The 22,613-nt window shown below is 36.5% G+C and overlaps 1 protein-coding gene across 3 annotated transcripts in view; it reads left to right on the top strand.

The window, feature by feature from the left end:
* LOC105749409 (5-formyltetrahydrofolate cyclo-ligase-like) overlaps positions 1-12,612 on the top strand; it is a 121,206-nt gene extending 108,594 nt beyond the window's left edge. For all 3 annotated transcript variants that reach the window (XM_031955641.1, XM_031955639.1, XM_031955640.1), the window contains exon 3: positions 11,155-12,612. In XM_031955641.1, coding sequence (XP_031811501.1) covers positions 11,155-11,378 — 224 coding nt within the window. In that variant the 3' untranslated portion in view covers positions 11,379-12,612. The remainder of the gene's footprint in view (positions 1-11,154) is intronic.
* Positions 12,613-22,613: the final 10,001 nt, after the last annotated feature.

Below are 22,613 nucleotides of genomic sequence, written 5' to 3'. Positions count from 1 at the left end.
GTTTGTATTTTATCTCAGAGGCAGTAGAGAACAACTCAAGATTCTTGACGTGAGGCTTGACATTCTCAGAACTGTTAATAATTGAATGACAATAAACAACACAGCATGAACTAGGGCAGTCACGTCTTCTCTGCCTTATTCCAGGTTATCTTTGCAAAGAGGCCGAGACACGAGTACAGGAAACTCTCATTACCAGCCCCGAGCCAGCACTCACTGATTACACTTCTGGAATTGAGCACAGCAAGGTCATTTAAGGCAGTAGTGAGGGTCATTCAGCTGCTCCTCATTGTTGAAACCAATCCCTGTGGTTGTGAAAGGCAGAACCTTGCAAGGCATTGCTCCAGTTGTTATAAATGGTGATTAGGGCCTAGACCTGAAACTCAGCCTTGCAACCAAAGGAAACCATTCTATTCCCTCCCCCTCTCACTCCTTTTCCTGCTCACCTTCACTTGTCTCTTTGTGAGCTGAGTTCCCTGGGCTACTGGCCCACAGTCTGATTGCAAACTATTTCTCTGGACCCATTTCATGTTCACGTCCTTCCTGCCCTCCGTATTTTATTCAGACTGAAGCTCTTTCTCAATCTTATTCTGCAGTTACTTCCAACAGAACCCATTTTTAAAAATCTACATTGATAATGTTATCTTACTTAAACTAAATTGTGCTTAGTAGACAATAAATGCTTACTAAATGCTAGAAATTCCTCTTGTTATCAACAGAGGCTGGGACCCAACACTCCAACTAGTGAAAAGTCTAAAAGACTTCGAAGTGAGTGAAGGAGCATTAAAGGTGCTACAGGAAGTGGATGGGAGATATGTATAGTAGAGGAGCATATGGTACAGAAGCAAGAGTGTGCTTTTATTGACCAAATCCAGTGTCCTCCCAGGAATTCCCAATTGGTCAATATTCTGCTGATTTAACAGCACCTCCTTTCCATGCCCTCCTAGATATGTTCCCTCCCTTGCCATATACCCCATGTTCAAAGGGGACTGAAAACTCCTCCAATGGGGTGTGTTGTTTAATATGCACTTAATCTCATTCCTCACTTACTTTTGCCAGGTCACTGACCTTGACTAGTTTGAGCCAGTTGGGGTCTGTGGTAAGACTGGTTGAAAAAGATACATGGACCTATTTTTAATTGTCTGAATCCACTTGTTAAGCAACTTCGTTAATTAATATTACAGTTCTCAGAATTCTAGCTCTCTGTGGAAAACAAACTTTTGCTATCCCATCCTGGAGTCTGTCTAGCATGTTTTTTAAGGATTATAACATGGGTGATGTGGTTGAAGCTAATAGGAAGTAATATAATAGCCAACTTTTCTAAGAGTTACCTGGGAGATATAATTTAAGCATTAATTACATGACTGTAATAGGAATAAAGAAGAAACAGATCCCAATCCACTTTATGGGATCCATAACATGCATGGGAACTGGAATGATGTTACTAGACAGGATGAGATACTAAGGAGATTTATGATAGGGCTTGGAACAGGCTGGGTGAAGAAAATCAAGGTTAATTAATCCAAATTAGGTTAGCTACCAGTGTATGGAGAAGTATAGTTTTTGCAATAAGTGTGACCTGCTTTGAGCTCTACATTTATGGGTACATTGCACAATCCCCAATTTTCTCTTGATGGTGTGTGGTTTTGCATCTGTGCCCATTGTTAACAGAACATTTTAACCTTATCACTCTGTGGACCCTTCCTCTTGGAACATAAAGTTCTTTTACTTTGCCTACAACCTCCACCATGAAAAGAAGAACATCTTTGTACATCATTCTCAGGAAATATGAAGGAGATTAAAATTATATTTGCATATGCTTATGTATGTATCTATTTATCCACTTATACTTTCCCACACATCTCAGGAAAAATTTCCAAAAGACTTTCATTGTGAGCTAAAGCTTATGTCTTTGTGAAATTAAATCATCTGAATTTATGATTTATCAGTTTAGGAAGAAGAAAGTCTCTATCAGTGCTTATTAGTCACTGCCTCCCTAATGCATTGAGAAATGACATTCCCAGGGTAGGTATATTGCTTACATATGTCACAGGTGAGACTCTATACCAAGTCTTCCTTCTGATACAATCATAGAATAGTTAAGTAAAATAAGAAAAAGACCTATAGATTAATTACTATATATTTGTTCTATGGTCAAAGACTACAGAAATGAAGTAAAAAAAAAAAATCAGGACCATCACTGTAGTCTCAAAAGAGAGCAATGACATATTCCAAATAGGATACTCTTGAAATTTTAGAATAAAAATTGTTTTTTTAAATCATGATTGACCATTATTTTTTCCATTTTTTAAGGGAAACCTTTAAAAGTAAGATAGTAACATCAATATGTACCATTGATTGAATAGGGGTAGTGTCTTTGGGAAAAATCTACTGAAAAACCCTTTTGGCAGCCTGCTGATCAAGCATTAGTTCGGCCATGAGATGGAACAAGTTAATTTCCAATTATATTCCATTTGCTTACTATGACACCAACAGGTACAGACAGATTGAAACTTGAATTAGACCCAGGTGGACATTTAAGAACATTATGACTTGATTAGTGGAAAAGTACCTTGAAGATCAGATTTTTTTCTGAACTCCCTGAAAGGGGGAAGTATCCCACTAGAATGATCAGAAGTCTTTCTGTTGAATACTTTGTATATAGCAGAAATAGAAAATATGCTTACTCTCACCACTTGCTTGTACTTAACCCCCCAACCTATAAGGGAAGAGCTTAAAAAAATCAGGAAATATCTCCCATGCTTCCCCAGTAGGGAAGGATAAATTAGTCAACCCCTATAGATAGCCTCTAACAGTTTAAGTATATTATAACATTTTAGCCTTGTAATTCGGTGCCTTTATTCTTCCTCTTCTGTGGTAACATAAAAAAAAAAAAACCCAAAAAACCCATAGAAAGTCAATCATTTTTAGCCTAATGTAGTAGGCCAGAAGTTATTGGGAATATAAATAGTGAGGGTAACAAAACTGGAGTAGATGCTAATTCCTTTTTTCCCCTCTTAAGGATGGAAGCTTTCACATACTTGGTATTTCCTTTCTGATTTTTTCCTTCTCTCCTTTTCTCTCTGTTCCCCCAACAAAAATGAAAGAGAATTGGGAAAAATTAACTGAATAACAATACATTTATAAACCATCTTGAAGCCCTTTTCTTCCTTCTAATTTCCTGTTATTTCTTCAAACTTAAATTTTACTACAGTCTTCTTCATTGTTGACAGTAAATGTGTCCCCCTTCCTTCCCAGTTTCTTTAGATGTTAATCACTGATAATCTCCTGTTGAAGTAGTGGTGGCCATATTAATCAGACTCATTTGGTGACAGATACCCTTCTGAAATTTTTTCATTTTCATAGAACAAACAGAAGACAAAACAATGATAATCTGAACAGTGACCATCTTTAGTCTTAGCAGCCCTTCACTCTTGCTTTTAATCCTTTCCTTAGTCAAGGCTGACTGAGACATGAATCAAACTACTTTGTACTGCACCAAGGAAATTAGATTCTCCATTCCACCTACTCAGTTCTTCCAAGTACAGCTCTGAAATCCTTCTGTGGATAGATAATTGGAAAATAAGCACCAATTCTTATTGTGGTCATGATAAGAGTTTACCCAAAAGAATTAGTAGAAGGAACTTCAAAAGGGGTGATAAACAAGCAAGATAGTATCAAAACTACTGTGTTGAATTTCATGTGTGCTTGAGATAAATGAAAGATATAAACTTTTCCAAATGGTTGTGATTTTGAAACACCCTCATATAAGAATTAATCAAGATGCAGCTCAAGTACCTTTTTCTACAAGAATCCTTTCCTGATTCTCCCAATTGCTAATGCTTCCCCTCTTCAAACAACTTATATGTAATTACATTACACTTATTTGTGTTTATTCCCTTCCCATTTGTTCTATATATGCTAACATATACTATTGCCATTTTTCTGTTAGAATTTAAGCACCTTATGAAAAGGAATTGTGTCATTTATTTTTATATCTTTATGTATCCCTAATGCTGAGTGCAAAGTAGGCACTTAAATCCTTTTTGGTTGATTGATTTTGGCTGGACACTGAGTGAGAAATTATTTCAGTAAGTCACTTCTTATTGTGGTAATTATAATAGCAACTCACAATTATCCAGAATTCTTATGGTTTACCAAGTGTTTCAAGTTCAAGTGTGCAAAGCCCTCTGCTAGATGTTGGGACAGACACCAGGACAGCCTCTGTTCTCAGGAACCTTACATTGTAGTAGATGTTTTCCCTGTAACAACCCTGTGAGACAGATAGTGCAAATTTTATTATTCCCATTTTTTAGGTTAAGAACTGAAACAGAAGTGCTAAGTGACAAGGGTAGAGCGCAAATTCAGCCCAACTCTTCTTACTTCAAGACAACTACTCTGGGATGTTCTGGGATGATTCTGATGTAAATCACCATCTCAATATAAAACCCGAATTTAAATTACAATCAGGCATAGCATTTTATATAGCTTTTTTTTTTTTTTTAAGAGTCCCCAGTAAGAAGCGCTTTATTTTACAATTGAAGAAACGGAGACTTAGAAGTTCAAGGGCATGCCTGTAATCAGACAGCTGGGAAATGGCGAACCAGAGTTTAGTTGTAAGCCTCTCCACTCCAACTCTGGTTTACTTTCAAGCGCACCATTGTGCTGACCCAGGAGGGATTCAGGTAAAGAACCCAGATTCCAAGTGTTGGTTTTAGATGGCTAGAAATGCAAATTATGGCTCATGGCCAAACCTTTTGCAAAACAAAATGACTTCTTTGAGAGGAATAAGCCATTTTACCAATTACAGAACAGTACAGTTCCATTAAGAAATTTACTTTCCACCCTTGTAAGGGTAGGGTCTCGTTCAGTGCACCAGGAAGTAAACAAGCAGTTAAGTTTGAGAGAGAAGTGATTTCTGTGAGTAAACAGAGACCACCTTATAGGCGGGAACTCTGGCCACATTGAGATCGCATCGTTAACGGGAGGCTTGTCCTTCTCTGATTGGCTGTGCGGGGGACCTCATAGACCCTATTTAAGCAGTGGGGAGGAGGAAGTCGCTCAGCAGGAGATCAGCTAGGCAGGATGTGAACACAACTGTAAAAGACCTTGAGCTTGCACATGGCTGCTCTCCAGCCGCTACTGGGTATCTAAACCATCGTTCTTATGGAATGGTGGCCATAGATCTCTGAAGACCTCAGACAGAGGTAAGCTTGGGAAAGTTGGTTTAAGCACTGCAAAAAACAGTGACCGGAGATTTCTCTGAAGGCCTGGGAATTAGGAGAGACTGGCAGTAGTGAATGTACAGTGGAACAAGGGTTCCATTTGTGAACACAAATGTAGTGAATGCCTAGAGTTAACATTCACACACCCTGACTATTATTTTTTTTTCTTTACTTTTGAGCCTTGTCTTTCCCTCTTCTGGGTCTTTTCTATCCTTCCAACACCTAATTTTCTGAATCTAACTTCAGTGAAAGATTATGCCATTGGCGTATCAAACTATTTTCAATGAAAACCAAACAGATTTATTCAAATACTATATTCCTTTGTGCTTTCTAGGTCTAAGTAAACTGTGCTTGACCCCTTAATTGTCCTCATTATGACATACTTCATAATTTCATAATAACTTTTTAAATAAAAAATATACATACACAAATTATTCATTTTTTGCCAGATTCACTTTCCCCTATAGAGCTTTCATAAGGCAGTAAAGGAAATGAAACCATCCTTCTTATATATTCACTTGGTATAGATTATCATTGTGGATGAGTAAGCAATTTCCACGTTTATAAGTGGTGATATTTCAATATTGGATAATTATTATACTTGGTATTTATAAAGGTATATAGATAGAAAAGCATCCATTTATCCAGTAGTTTGGCATCTTTAACCATTCAGAATAGCCACAAACCCAGAGTAACTCAAATGGAGGAAGTGATGAAAATAATCAGCAAGAAGAAAAATTTGAAGATCATAGATGATGTGATTTAGTTGATTAGTTTATTGAACAGAAGGAAAAGAGCACTCTCATTACCTGGGAATGACTATAAAAGCTAACCCTTACAGATGCCAAAACCGAGTTGTGTGTAGGGAACATTAAAAAGGAGAAAAGAAAGGACAAGAAGGAAAAGAAAAAGAAGAAAAACAGTAAGAATGGGGAAGAGCAATTTTCTTTACTAGCTCTCCTTTTAGGTCATATTCAGTATCATATTAATCCCTCAGGTCTGGCTCATGGATCCTTGTTTCTTTTCCCTCTATTCTCCCATTTGTTGATTTCATTGGCTCCCTTGGGTTCAATTGTTTCTATGCAGGTGACTCTCCTATCTTTAGATCTAGCCCTAATCTTTTTCCTGTTCTATAATCACCCTTCTCTAATTGCCTTTTAGACATCTCAACCCAGATATCCTGTGGGCTGCTCAAACTCAACTTGTGCCCCCAAAATTGATATTCTTTTCCCTAAACTCTTCCTTCTTTCCAACCTTCCTGTTACTTTACTTAATCGATAAACATTTATTAAATACCTATTATTTGCTTCACCCTGTACTAGTGCTAGTTAGAGGGCTAGGCCTGGAGTTAGAAAGGCTTGGCATTTAATTAAAGCTCTTCACAGCCTGGCCTTTCTGAATTTCTAGTCTTCTTACACCTATTTCCCCTCTGTGTCCTCAGAATGGCCAACTTGCTGTTCCTCAGATACTTCCATCCATCTTCTGTTTTTGTTTGAGTGCTGTCTCCCTTTCCTAAATGATCTTCCTCCTCACTTCTATTTCTTAGTTTCTCTAGGTTTCTTCAAGATTCAGCCTAAGTCTGGCCTTCTTTGGGAGTCCAGTCCCAGGCTCACAAACTTCTAGTGCCATTCCCTCTGTGATTTTCTTCCATTCAGTTATTTACATGTTGTCTATCTCATCAGGTTACCTTCCCTGAAGACAGAAACTGTTTTTCTTTTCTTTTTTATATCCTCAATGACCTGCACAGTTCCTGGTACATCATAAGCTTTAATCAATAAATGCCTGGTGAATGACTCACTGATGAATGTACTATGTAGTTTATAAGATGAGATAATTATCCTCTTCCCAGGACAGGAGTAGAGGAACGGTTGGAGGGTTTTATTGGAATGGAGGCCTGTGGAGACATTTACAGAAATGGAAAGCTTTGGGGTGAAGAACCTTTTGGCTAAAAAGGCTGTTTTGTCTATAAGGAGCCTTCTTCTACAAGAAATACTTTGAATGCTATACTTTGGTAGGCCTAGCTGTCTCCAATAAAATCTAAAGTTACAGGCAAGTGGTGGTCCTAATGAATGGACAAAAACCTTTTGTGGTTATTGATAGTATAATAATAAATGAAAGTTATTATTAGTGGTTGTCACAGTATAAGTGAGAGCACCTGCTGCTCCCTAGAAGAGGCTTCCTGGCCAGTAGAGTGGGCCAGTAACAAGCTCAATTATCTAGAAACAGCATTAAAAGAATGTTGGATCTAGACTTAGAGGATCTGGATTCTGATCCTATTATCACATGCATCTATGATCTGGGTTTATATTTTGCCTTTTTGACATTGAGCAATCACTTAACTTTCCTGGGTCTCATTTTCCTTATTTGCTAAATGGAGAACATAATGTTGAATTGTAGTAGATAGCTTCTCAGACACATTTTGACTTTAGGATTATTATCTTATGATTAAAATTTGGAGTGAATGAATAGGATATGATGATAATATCCAAGGAAACAAGTTGAATCTGTTTAAAGTGCCAAAATTATATTTGAGGAATTTTGAGCTATTTGCCAGACAAATTCACAGCTATATACTTTGAAAACTCAGAGGATCATAGGTTAGACAAATGTTCTTTAGAAGTTGTTGTGATAAGTATATCTACTTTAGAAAGGTGCCTGTAATTCTGAAAAAAAAAAAAAAAAGATTGAGGCTCTCACTTGGCCAAGTATTCTTCCTCTTTTCCACCTTCTTCCCTGCCTCCAATTAATAAGTATTCATTTTCTCTCCCTCCATCTTCTCCATTAGAAAAAGAAAACAACCTTGTAACAAATATGCATGATCAAATATGTGTAAACAAATGCATAATGCAAATCAAATGCATGATCATGTCTAAAATGTGTGTCTCATTCTGCATTTTTAGCCTACCATTTCTCTGTGAGGAAGTGAGTAGCATTTATCATCATCAGTCCTCTGCAATTATGGTTAATTTTTTGCATTAATCAGGATTCTTAAGTCTTTCAAAATTGTTCATTTTTACAATGTAGTTATAGTGTAAATTATTCTCCTGGTTCTACTCACTTCACTTTGCATCAGTTCATAGCAGTTTTCCTGACCTCGTTTGAAACTCCCTTTCATAATTTTTATAATTATTATATTCATATGCCATAATTGGTTTAGTCAATTTTTTGAACTGATAGGCACCTAAGTTTCTAGTTCATTGCCATCACAAAGCTGCTATATTTTAGTATGTGTAAGACCTTTTCCTATTTCATTGATTTCCTGGTTCTCCCTCTTAAGGAATTCAGTACCTGGTTTATAACCAATCATCCTTTCCTCAAATTTTGCCCATATTGCTGGAGACTTCAGTGTTCACATGACTGACCTCCCAATTCATCAACTTTGATGAACTGTATTTCCCCTCAGTCATGTACAAAAGTAATCACAATTTCAACTAGCCCTTACCTCAAACTATATCACCCCTGTGTTCTTACATGCTTAAAGTTCCCTCTTTGTTCACAATTGCTTGTCTGTACAGCTCTCCTATGTCTGTCCTTTTGTCCTTCATTTTCCTCTTTCCTCTGTTCTCCCAGTTTTTCTTACCCTATCCTGGTCTTCCTTCCTTCCTTCTTTTGATCCTATATCTAACCAATTCTTCTTAGCACTGTCCTCTACCCTTAAATCCCTTGACCCTTTCTTTTTTACCCATTCACACTCTGCTAATGCTCAATCATAAGTCACAAGTGTCACCTTTGTTTTTCTCTTTCTATACTCCCAAGCTGCTTAAACAGTGTGGAAAAATTAATGCAACCTTTCTGATCATGTCCAGTAGAAATATTCACAATCGAATCGTCATTGTTGCAGAGCAATCTCTTTATTTTTCCCTTATTGCCTCAATTACGCCTTTCCCTTCCCCCCCCCCCATTCCCAGTGATTCTTCCAAGTCTTTTACTCTCTTCTCCAGCTTCTTGTCCTGCCACCCACAGCAGATGACTTTGCCTCTTCCTTTCCTGAGAAAATTGAATCCATCCATCATGAATTTCTTCATTTTCTCTACTCCACACCTCAACACCCTTCTAATTTTCATCCATTCTGTCCTTTCCGCTAGTCTTTGAAGATGTGTCCCTTCTTCCTGCTGAAGTTTACTCCTCTTGTGCCCTTAATTGTAATCGTCTGTCATTTTTGTGATATTGCCCCATGGATCATCTTCTCTCTCTCTCTCTCTCTCTCTCTCTCTCTCTCCTCCTCCTCCTCCTCCTCCTCCTCCTCCTCCTCCTCCTGTATATTGACTCCTTCCCCTCTGACTACAAACGTACTCAGGTCTCCTCTACCATTTAGAAACTTTTTTTTAACCCTGCCATCCTCTCAACAGTGATCTTCTATTTCTTCCTTTCTTTGAAAATTCATTGCCCACCTACTCACATCTCAAATCCTTGCAATCGGATTTTCAATCTGTTTAACTGAAGTTTAGTTAAAAATCTTCAGCATTGTGAATAATAGAATTTTAGTTAAAAGTGAACATTTCATTTAGTGATTTTTCTTTCTAATTCTTTCAGAGGTTGCTGGGGAGTTTTTTATCCACTAAATTTGATGACCTCTTCTTAGTGCTTGTGGTCCATGCCCTTACTGGGGCTTTGACACTGCTGAGCTCCTCCCTTTTCTTGGATGTTCTTACCTGCCTTAGTATCTGCATTACCATCTCTTGGTTCTCCTTGTACTTGTCGATGGCTCTTTCTCAGTTTCAGCACAGACAAAGATGGCTCCAAGATATCAAGATTTTGAACCCATTTAAGTGGAAGGCTGGTGGTGCCTTAAACAGAACATGAAAAAAAAAAGTTGAGAAGAGAAAGAGCTTTATAAGGAACGTTTACCGATAACAGATCAGGAATTACAAGGGACCCCACATGTCATCCCCCATTTTACAGTTGTGGAAATAAGAGACCTTGGCAGGTTATGTTACATGCCTAAGACCTTGCAGGTAGTAATTGTTAGAGGTGGGAACTGAACCCAGGTCCTTTGGCTCCAGAGAAAATGAGTTGTTAGTTTGAGACGTGTATGATTCATCTTCCCACTAAATCCTGCATCTCTTTCAAATTTTCTTCTCATGGATGGTGTCACTATTCTCCGGCACTTCTTTGTAACTTCTTGACTCTTCTGTCTCCCCTGCTCTACATCCAGTCAATCGCCTAAGCTTGTCAGTTATAGCTACTGCATCATTTGCACCCATTCTCTTATTTTTGGTGGTCCCTGCTTCTTGTCTCTCTCCTTTTCTTCACAGGGCTGCCCCAACCATCTTTTTCCCAGACATACTTCTAACCATGTGATTCTTCTGTTCAGAGACCTTCAGTACTTCCTTTTGTCTCTAGGAGAAAATACAGATGATTCTATCTAAAATTTAAGGCCTTTTCCTTTTATCTAATCATCCTAATTTTATTTTATCTTATCCCCTTTGAGCCATCTGTGTTCTAACCCAACTGATTTACCACAAGCCCAGCCATCTACCTCTAGGCCTTCTCCATTCTCATGAGCTGCCCCTTCTCCATGGAATTCCCACTCTCCTTATTTCTTTCTCTTTTTTTTTTCCCCTAGGATCACTTCATCCATGACCTCCTCTTCCCACGCCTAATTGTTTTGCAGTACTTTTCGTTAACTGCATATTTTTCTGTGTAGCTGTTATATCCTCTCATCAGTCTGCGTCGAGTGGAATTTGTCTTTGTATCTCCAGTGCTTAGGGCACAGCAGGTTCTTAATAGACATTCAAACTTAATTGTCTGAATTGAAGGAGGAAAGCCTTTTTAGTTTAAGATAACCATTATATAGAATTACTCATAAACATTCAGGTATTCCAGTGGAATTATACATATCTTTCTTTTAATAACATAGCAGGCTTAAAAATAACCTACTATTTTTTAACTTGTTAACTTTTATATTTGTTTTTTTTTTCTTTTTAAACAGGGGGTCTGGATCTCATCTTCATGCCAGGTCTTGGATTTGACCAACAGGGAAACCGCCTGGGAAGGGGGAAGGGATACTATGACACTTACCTGAAGAGATGCTTCCAACACCAAAAAAGAAGACCTTACACAATTGCTTTGGCTTTCAAAGAGCAGATCTGTGATGCAGTGCCAGTGGGAGAAGATGATATGAGAATAGATGAAGTGCTCTATGAAGACAAATAAACGAATGATCTGGGTTTTGTACTCGAGTCAAGTAAAATGTATTTCTTTTCTCCTATCCAGAAATCATTTGCAGCTCTACCATGGTAGGACCAAGAACTGGATTAGCTTTGGTGTAATTAGAAAGAATATAGCATAAAATATTAGTTAAAAATCTTATGAATGATAGAATAATAGTTAAAAGTGAACATTTCATTTAGTGATTTTTCTTTCTAATTTCCTGGTGTTAAAATGATAATTTTATATCTCCTTTGAAATGTAATTTATGAATGAGATTCTGTGGTCCACCTTGCATGATGAAGAGAATTTAAATTCATTTAGAGCAAGAATTGTACTGTCTTATAACATGTCCTTTAATGGCTTTGCTTCAAATCCTAGGACACATAGGAAGTTTTGATAAATATTCATTGCTTTGTTGCTGTTTCTTTCTGGTTCAGATTTTAGGGAGGGCAAATAATACTCATCATGACTCTATTAATCCTCTTCTTTGTTTACCCGACTTGAAATTTTGTGTTAAACATTTCATAGCTTTTGTGGGCTAAAGTGAAGTGTGCAACAGAAATTGCTCATTGGTTTTGCAGTTTAGTACTATAATTCACCATGATTAGCCCCTAAATGCCTCATTATAGGAAAGTTACATGGTAGTATCCCTAGATTCTAATGCCAAATTCTGATGTTACATCAATTATCAACTCAGCTTCATTTATTTGGGGTTTCTGACTTAAAATTAAAATTTGTCTTAGGTTGAAAGTTGGCCAATGACTTTTCTTCTGGGGAATATCTTTTTTGTTTGTGCCAATAACTTAAAAGTGGCATTATTTGAATAATTTGTTCATAATAGCTTAGAGGATTATGTATTTTTAGATTTCAAGTAGGCTGCAGTATAAAGAAAGGAAGATAGAAATAACAATGCTAGGAACAAGGAAGGTGTGGGGTAAGAGGGGAATTATCTAGGATCTATAAGAACAAATATTATGTTGGTTAAAAAAAAGTGACAAAAGTAATATTTTGAATTACTTTGACTATAAATATCCATGTTAAATATATGTAATTATAAAGTTTCAATAGTGGTTCTTCTTTATAATTAAAACATTGTCAGATAAACTTTTTGCTATAGATTTTGATCTGGATTTTTCATTGTTGGAAGGTTTTTTCTTTTTTTATATGAAATCATGAATCTATTAATTATATGTTGCACTAAAAATATAATAAATCAAACACATTCATTTCAAAGTTATTCTATGTGTCTGTGTCTCCATCTGAACTTCTCTATGTTATCTTTTGTGTATTTAATACTACAATGACTATTTTTTTGTTTTCTTTTTTAATCATCTATATCACTAATTTCTCCCCAATTCCCTCTAAATTAAAAAAAATAAAACAAAACACGATTATTCTTTTTATTCCATGTAAATAAGGATAATGAAGTAAATTAAATCAATTCTTTTCATAATTTTATGCTATAATATTTCATTACATTCATACATCATAATTTAATCAGCCATTCCCTAGTTGATGAATACCTCCCTTAGTTTCCTGTTCTTTACTACAACAAAAAATGCTGCTATAAATATTTTTTTTGGATATATGGGGCATTTCTCTCTTTGCTCTCTTTGTGCTTTACATACCTAGAAATGGAATTAGTAGATCCAAGGAATGTATATTATGGTAATTTTTTGAAGTAGAGTTCCAAATCCTTTCTAAAATGGCTAGACCGATTCACAGTTTCACCATTAGTGTGCCTTTCCCAGCTCCTCCAAAATTGCTGTTTTTCAGTTGTGTCATCTTCTTTGCCAATCTGAACCAACTTAAAATGTAACTGACAACTTTAACAAGATAAAAATATTGGACACTGTGGGGAAATTAGCATCCATTTTAGCTACTTCATGGAGTTGCTGGGAGGCTCAAATGAAATAATGTATAAGAAAGCAATGAGAAAACTCTTGGGTGCTATAAAATTGCAAGAGATTAGCACAGCCATATACTAATGGTACTTTATGAGTTATCACTGTCATGTGGCCAAGACCTTATCTCCCTGGCCTTCACTTTCTTAATTCATAAAATAAAGGATTGGGGTAGATGATCTTCCAGGTTTAACACTGTTATTTATTGTTGAAGCGTTCAGTACTGTTCCTTTACATAGCAGTTAAAATAACTGGCTAAAGTTTTGCTAAGCTCCTTATATCCTGCATAACTCTCTGGTAAGTATAGTGATGTACATTATACACACAGTTGGTATACAATGAACAATGCTTGAATGGTTGGATGAAGTAGATGAGAGACATGATTTGACCCTCAGTATCATCAAAACTCATGGTTCCCCATTGGAAGGAGTTCTGAATTTAGAGCCAAATCTGCCAAATCTGGGTTTAAAATCTGCCCTTTTCACTATTTCTGTGACTTTGAGCAAGTCACTTTATCTTACGCTTAGTTTCCTTATTTGTAAAATGAAAGTGGGTGAGGAAGGAAAGGACTAAAATGACCCTTTTGGTCCCTCAACGTATGATTCTTTGGTCTTATGAATAATAATGAATATTATGTTGATGTTTTAGTTTATAGGAAGAGTTAGGTATCTTGGTGGGGGCAAGGTGATTACCAATATTTAAAAGTAATTTAATGAAACAGTGGGTGCTCCTTTATTCATCTGGTGTAACAAATAGCATCAGTGGCACAGAAGTCTAGGTACTAGTGAAATTGTGACTACTTAATGGAATTGTGATTATCACTGGGAAGAAGTGGCATTTTTTCAATGCTAAAATGAAAAGATATACAATATACTGTATATGTAGAGTGAATATATCAAAGGAAGATATTAAATCCAGTTTTGCTGTCTATAGAAGATAGATGATAAATCAACCTTTATAATCTGTAGCTGACAGTTTCATTTTCTTTTTAATGTTATACTGATCTTTTGGAAATGCAGGAATTTCATATAAAGCAAGTTGTGTGATGAACTTTAATCTTACCCATAATTGGATAATAAAACTGAGTAGTACAGTAATTAAAAGTATTGTGATAAAAGACAAAATCTGCAGTTTCATATATAGCCATTTTTGAAAATTGTTAAGTTGTGACACTTTAAAAAAATGTAATTTTGCTTATGAAATGAGATTCATTATCAATGATGTCCTGGAATCTGGACAGATTTTTAAAGACTCTGCATAACTGAGCTGACTAACAACGACTTTTTCTGTAGTCTTAGCATAACTTTGCCATGCCACATTTCTTTGGTCCCAGCCCCAGATCTCTCCTTGTCTTCCTCCCAAATCCCTCCAAAATGCAGGTTATCCTCTATGCTGACCTGCCTAAAGTAGCTGAATTGTCATCCTGTCCCAAAATCAACACTGGCCCCATCTACATGCATAGAGGCGCCAACAAACAGCTTCTTGTTCCACAAGACTAGTGAGAAGCTGGTTGCTTTTAATTTCTGATTAGAGTGTCTACCCCAGGACTTGGACCCATTACAGAAAAAGGTCATTAAAATTCAAGTAGCACTAGAATAGGAAAAAATGTTTGAGAGAGGTAATAGATGGTTCAACCAGTCTTATATCTGAACATGTTAAATACAATCACTATCTACCCAATTGGATTCTAATGTATGGGAGAAACATGCCCTAGATTTATTTATCGAAACCCAAATAGAACCATTGAATGATAAAACTGCACAGGACCTAGGATTATTTAATCCAGTGCTATCTTTTTTATTAAGACCAGAGAGAGGATCAAAGAGCTAATTTGTAGTAGAGATGAGATTGGAATTTATGTCTCCTGACTCATTCTAGGGCTTTTTCCATTGTACCTATCATCTCTTTCTTGGTTTGACATTGTTAAGACAAGTGAAGTAGACCATTTATAGGACCATTTACCTCTGCTCTGCTCCTACAGCTTTCTATTTTGTCTTAACAATGATTTCTTCTTTGACATTTGCTTCATTCATTACCTTTACCATGATATTCCTGAGTCTTCCTGTCTTACCCAATTATGCTCTCAGAGAACTCCTCAATCCCTTCTTTCTCCATACTCTACTCCCATATTGCCTACCTACCCACTCTAGATGATTCCCCAGGATGTTGGAGGAATATTGGGAACTATTAATAGTAAAGTCATTGGGTAGAGGAAAAGAGGAGACAATACTACTAGCCTCCCTTGGGAATCTTTTTAAAGAAAGAAAGAGCCATGAGAATACTTTTAATTAGGAAACTAGAATGTATCCTCAGCAACAAGATGGGAGATTAATCAAATCTTCACAGCCTACAAGTGGTAATCATAATATTAACTAATTTATTATTACATAGTGCCTATGGTGTATCTTGCACTGTGTTAAGAGCATTACATATATATTACCACATTTTAGTCAGTCATTAAACATTAAGTACCCACTATATGCTGGATGCTCGGGATACAAACAGAGGCAAAAGACAATTCCTAATCTCAAGGAGTTTACAGTGTAATGGAGCAGACAACGTACAAGCATATATACAAAACTGTGTATAGGATAAATAGCAAATAATTAATGGAGGGAATTAGAATTAAGAAGAGTTAGTTAGGAAAGGATTCCTGTAGAAAGTGAGATTCTAGTTGAGACTTAAAGGAGGCCAGGGATGTCAGTAGTTTCAGCAGAGGAAGGAGAGCATTCCAGACATGCGACAGAGAGAGAATGTTCAGAGTTGAGAGATGGAATGAATGTTTTGTTCAGTGAACATCCAGGAAATCAGTGTCACTGAAACAAAGTGCACATTTGGGAGGCTAAGTTATAAGAACATTGGAAAGCTGAGTTATGAAGCGCTTGGAATGCCAAACATTATTTTGTACTTGTTTCTGAAGGAAATTGAAAGCCACTAGAGTTTATTGGGGGAGAAGGGAATGGAATAATGATTAAAACTACTTTAGGAAAATTAATTAGTGGCTGGTTGGAGGATAGATTGGAGTGGGGAAAGACTTGAGGTAGACAGACCCACTAGCAGGTTATTGCAACAGTCCAGGTGTAAGGGGATGAGGGCCTGCACAGGAGTGGTGGAAGTGTCAGAGGAGAGAAGGAAGACTATTTGGGAGATGTTGTAAAGCTGAAACCAACAGACTTTGGATTTGGGGGGTGAGGAATAATGAGGAATCTAGGATGACTCCTTGGTTGTGTGCTTAAGGCACTGGGAATATGGTGTTATTTTCTGCAGTAATAGGAAAGGTAGGAGGTTGGGGTAGGTGGATTAGGGGAAAAGATAATGAGTTCTGTTTTGGACTTAAAGTTTAAGATGTTTACTGAACATCTAGTTTGATATGTCTGAAAAGAAGTACATCAGAAAGATGGGGACAGAAGTAGATTTGAAAATCATCAGCATAGCAGTGGTAATTACATCTGTGGGAGCTGATGAGATCACCAAATGAAATAGCAGGTCCAGGACAGACATAACCCTAAGGGTACCTATGATTTTAGGGCATGATCTGAAGGAGGATTCAGTGAAGGAGACAAAGGAAAAATGGTCACACGGGTAGCAGGGAAACTAGGAGAGGGTGATATCCTGAACACTATCAAGAAGAAAATATCAAGGAGGAGAATGCTCAAGTATCAAAGCTTGAAGAGAGGTTAAGGAGATTAAAGACTGAACAGGTCATTACAACACCTTTAAAGGAACTCTTATTATCCCCATTTTACAGCTAGGGAAGCAGAGACAGGCAGAGGTTAAATGACAAATCCACAACTGAATTTGAACTCAGATCTTTCTTACTTCAGACACCTACTTATCTCAAAGAACTGGCCTGGGATAGCTGTGTTATGGTTTTGGTTTTCCTTGTGAAGAAGCTGCTTGCCCTTCTTCAAATTGCTTAGCCACCTTGTGTTTCATTTTTATCATCTCTAAAATGAGAGATTAGAAGATCATTAAAGTCTATTACAGATAAAAAATTCAAAATGCTGTGTGATTACATTTAGCTTCTTGGATCAGGGGAACCTGACAACAACACTAGATGGCCAATACTTCCCGGACCATATTTATAGAAATTGAAGTGGCTATTTGTGGCCATTATCCCCACATAAGCTATGCTGCTTTTCTTTTTACAGTACCAAGATAATGACAGAGAAGTTTCTTTGCCTGAATTACTTGGATAATTGCCAATTTTTCTGTTTTTTTGTTTTTTGTTTTTTGTTTTCCCCCAGGGCCCTATGGTAATGTGAATAATTTGGGCAGTTTTAAATTTCCCATTTAGGTAATAAAACCCTATTCTATTATGGAAGAAATGATACACCCCTTTGGGTCATTGATCCCATTCCTACTCTCAAGGGGAGCTAAAATCCTTAGTTCTTCTCTCTTTAGCTGAGACTAGGGGGGGGGCGGGAGAAGGGGGCAGGTGGTATTCTCCTGTGAGCTGGAATATCCAGAAGGGGAAGGTTCATAGTTGCAAAGTCTCAGTTCATCAAGCAAGAGGTAGGCCAGATGATGAAGAGGAGAATTGTAAACAAAATACATGGCAAATAGGAGCCCAAGGTAGATGTGATTCAGTAATGTCTGGGCTCAAACACAAACTTCACAAACAATTTGTCAGGCTAAATGCAGTATGCATACCTATATATTTTAAGCTCCTTATGGGATGCTTCTTAGCTTTTCCCTCCATTTCTTGGAATAAGTTTCAGCTTTGGACAACCCCAAGTGAACTGCTTGAATTGAAGTTAACAGATCCTTCAATTAGAGATTACCAAGGCTATGTGGACACATGCTGGGAACCAGTTAGTTATCTGGGAGCTCAGTGGTCCTAAAGCTTTTTTGGCTTCACATCTCACTTCCTAGCAAATCACATTTGTACCTCTGAAAATCTAATTCAAACTAATAACCAAAAAACAAATATGCTGGGGGTAAAAAAAAATCACAGTTTTTAAGTGGAGTCAATTTTCCAAGTGTATTTTGCTGATTTTCCCCATTCCCTGTAGGAATGGCCCAATGAAATTTGCTGCATTTCTTGCATGGAAAGGTTAAAACTTAGCTCCCCTCCCTATTTTCCTGATCAAAAAGACACATAGGATCACAGAAAATCACACCAACATAATGACATACAGAGCAACAAAGGGATACAAACAAAAGAAAGATACATGTACAGATAGCCACTGAGTTGGAAACTAAAAACAAAAAAGAAAAGATAAATATAGATATGTATATATGCATATATGTATATCTAATATGTATGTATATATATGCTTATGTATAAACACACATGCATGTCCATATGTATATGGATATTTACTCATATATTATGGGTATATATGTATTTTATGTATATACACATTTAAAAGTGGAGCTATTCAATTCAACAAATATTTACTGTTTATAAGCATTGGGCTAAGTAGAGACACAAAGACAAAAAACAATAGTTCTCTTTATTAAAGAGATTGCAAGAGAGGCAGAAAGGAGAGGAAAGATGCAATGTGTATGGTAAGGAAATACAGATTGATTAGAGGGAAGTGAAATTATAGTGATTGAAGGGAGCCAGAAAGACTAAATAGTTAAAAGAGCAGAACCTAAGTTAATGCTTGAGGAAAGGCAAGGACTCAGATCTGGTTTATCGTTATGGAAAATAGCTGGGAAGAATATATGGAAGTGTAAGATAGAATGTTGAGTATGAATAGCTAGTTATTTAGTTTATGTGTAGCCCATGTGGGTATTATGGTGTGATGGATGGCCTTAGTCTCACTTTCCTCAAGTCTCACTTCTGCTTCATTCCTATTGTAAGACCCTAGACAAGTCATTTAAGCCCTCTCTGGCCCTGGGAAACTTTGCCCATCTGCACTGTATCTGTACAGATAGTCTCTCAACTAAGAGCTGGTTATACCAGTGAAATTCAAGGTCAGGAAAAAGAAATAGAATTTTGTAGGAAAATATTCTGGAAAGGTAGGCTAGAGCCAATTTGTGAAGAGCTTTAAATACCAGACTGAGGAATTGTATCACCTAGAAGTAATAGATTTCAGAGGTTAAAGGGATTGCCAGCCAGGAATTAGGGGTTCTTGACCCTTTTTGAGTCATAGATCCTTTTGGCAGTCTGATGAAACCAAGGGACCTTTTCCCAGAATAATTTTTTAAGTACATAAAATAAAATACATAGGTTTACAAAGGAAATAAAATGAAGTGCAGTTATTGAAATATTTTAAAAAGTGAATGGACTCCGATCCATTGGCCTCTAGTGAAATTATCTCATTTTGTAGTTGAGCAAATTAAATCCTAGACTGGAAATAATTTGCTCAAGTTCACACAGCACAAGAGAGATAGACTACCACAGAAATCCAGATCCATACATTCTTACAGATGAGGCTGCTTAGACTCACATTCTCATCTTGGAGTCTAGTAGGATTTTGTTGTTGAGGACAGTTAGGGTTTTTATCAATAGGTATATACATGGTAATGAAACCTAGTAAGTAACTGCTCACTGGAATGGATTAAGTTAATCAGAGGTCTAGCTTTCTCTCAAGGGGTGATTTCTAAACCATGCCCAAAACACTATAACTTAGATTCAGTGGAAAGTGGATTGACATCAAGACTTATCAGTGAAGTTGTGTCATTATTAGTAACAATGGGCAGGTTGGAGCATGGAAAGTGTGTTGACTATTGGAGTCAGAAAGAACTGCATAAAATCCCCCCTCAGATGCAAGTTGCTTAACTTCTTTGTATCATAGTTTTGTCTATAAAATGAGAGAGCTGGATTCAATGACTTATTTTTCTAGTTCTTAATCTGTGATCTTAATTCCAACCCTTCCCCTGCCACTTGCTAGCTGTAGGACCATTGGCAAATCACTTAATTCTTCATTGCCTCATTTTCCTTATCCATAAAATGGGATTAATAATACTCATATCTACTACCTCAGAGGATCTTTTTGAGACCTGAATAAGATGGCATTCTTTCTTTTTAAAATTTATTTAATATTTTTCCCCAGTTACATTTGAAATGTTTTTGTTTTTACATTTGTTTTTAAAACTTGAGTTCCAGATTTTTTTTCTTGTCCCCCCAGTCCCCATTAAGAAACCACATGTGAAGTTATGCAAAACATTTCCATAGAAGTCATGTTGTGAAAGAAATCATAGATCTCTCACCCTAATAAAAAAAAATAAAGTTGAGAGACAGAGTCAGAGGAGAGAGACAGAGAGACAGAGACAGAGAGAAAAAGAGAGAGACAGAGAGAGGGAGAAGGAGAGAAATAGAGAGAGAGGGAGATGGGGAGGGAGAAGGAGAAGAAAAGGGAGAGGGAGAGGAAGAAACAGAGGGAGGGATAAAATGCTTTAGTCTGAATTCAGACACAATCAGTTTCTTCTCTGGGTATGGATAGGATTTTTCATAAGATGACCTTTTTAATAATATTTATTTTTTCAATTACATGTAAAGATAGTTTTCAACATTCCATATTTTCCTCTTATCTCTCCCCTTCCTAAGTCAGCAAACAATCTGTTATAGGTTATACTTGAACTATCAAATATGAAGACATTCTTAAAGTACTTTACAAACTTTTAAATATTCTATAAATGTTAGTTATTGTTATTTTCATTTCATTTTTGTGGACCCCAGGTTCCTTACTTAGAAAATCAGGATGTTATTTAGACTAGATATCCTATAATACCTCTAATACCTATGATTTTATTGTATAATATTATATTCTGTAATATGCTATCAGTTATAGCACACTCAGCTTTTTCTTTTATCTAAATGATATACCCTTGATTCTTGTCCCTGATGAGACTATACCAGGCAAACTTTGTTTTTTAGTAAATCAGCTTAATTTTACCTTTGTTGTTCCTATGAGAAGTCAATTTATAATAAATATCTCAGCTTATAAATAATGTTTTTTTTTCCTTCAAAAAAAGATTTGAATCAAATAGATCATTATCACAATTATCTATGTGACTTATTGAGTGCCTCACATTTGCCTAGCACTGCAATGCCCATGGTGGGAGTAAGAGTAAGACATTGTTCATGTACTCAATGAGTTTACAAAGTGCATGTGTATGTTTTTTCACCTAGGAAGTCCAGTGAAATATTTACCAGCACAGCTCTATATTAATATATTGCTTGAGATCAGTGGGAGGGCAGTAGATAGCTCAAGGAATGAAGTCATCACCAGAAGGGAGGGATGACAACCACAACTGACACTGATATAGTGCTACAAGGTTTACATCCATTGTCTCATTTGAAGCTTACAACACTCTGCCCAAATCCCATGATCTTAAACTTAACTATGTAAAGGTAATATTGATGATAATAAATATAGATGGACAGGTGGAGGAGAAAACTGGAAAAATTCCAGATGAAGGAAGAATATTAATAAACATCTGGAAATAGTCCTGTAACTAGCAGTTTTGCCATTTAGAACAAATTGCACAAAGTGGGCTCTGAAATCAATTTTGTAATTTCTGATTTGAAAATAAGTAATTAAGGGAAAATCAGTTGAGTGGGAATCAGTTTTTATAGTGGTTCAAAGTTGGTTATCATTAATAATGTTTGTCTTTTCCTATTTTAATTAATTATTCTAGCTAACTAGAATCATAGCTCTTAGTCTAGACAGGACCTCACAGACCATCTAAATCAACTCCTTCATTTTAGAGATGAGGAATTTGAATCCTTAGGGGAAGGTAAGTGACTTACTTATTCAAAGTTGCATCAGCAATTTAGTATCCTGGGGTCACGAAGACTCATCCTCATGAGTTCAAATTTGACTTCAAACACTTAGCTGTGTAACCCTGGGTGAATCACTTTACCTTGTTTTCCTCAGTTTCTCCATCTAGCTGGTGAAGGAAATGGGAAGCCAAGAAAATCCCAAATGAAGTCACAAAGAGTATATACAACTGAAATGACTGAACAACAACGATGGGAGTACATGTGATTAATTTTTGTGCTCTCTATATTTAGAGACTTATAAGAAAACAGTCCTGGTCACCTTCACCTAGTTTTGGCTTTATCTGGAAATAGAAATGAAAATGACACGCACAAGAAATGGAGCAGAGACTAACAATTGTGCCTTCTCTCTATCACTGTAATTAGCCTTACTATCTACTTTAAGTAGGCTTACCACTTCTTTAATCTTCCATTCCTACATTATAGAAGTCAATCAAAGCTATTTTGTCTTAATCTTTTTTTTCCAATCAATGTGAGTTGGAGTATTTCTAACACCATTCTTAAAGTATCATGTCTTCATTTTGTAGCATCCTCTGCTAGCTTTATTTCCATTTTCCATGCATACTTTTTGAAAACTTAAGGTTTTTTTAAATAGTA

The sequence above is a fragment of the Sarcophilus harrisii genome, chromosome 2 (genome assembly GCF_902635505.1).
Source record: "Sarcophilus harrisii chromosome 2, mSarHar1.11, whole genome shotgun sequence".
NCBI lineage: Eukaryota > Metazoa > Chordata > Mammalia > Dasyuromorphia > Dasyuridae > Sarcophilus > Sarcophilus harrisii.
Note: the sequence above shows the minus strand (reverse complement) of the source record. Positions and strands in the feature narration are given on the sequence as shown.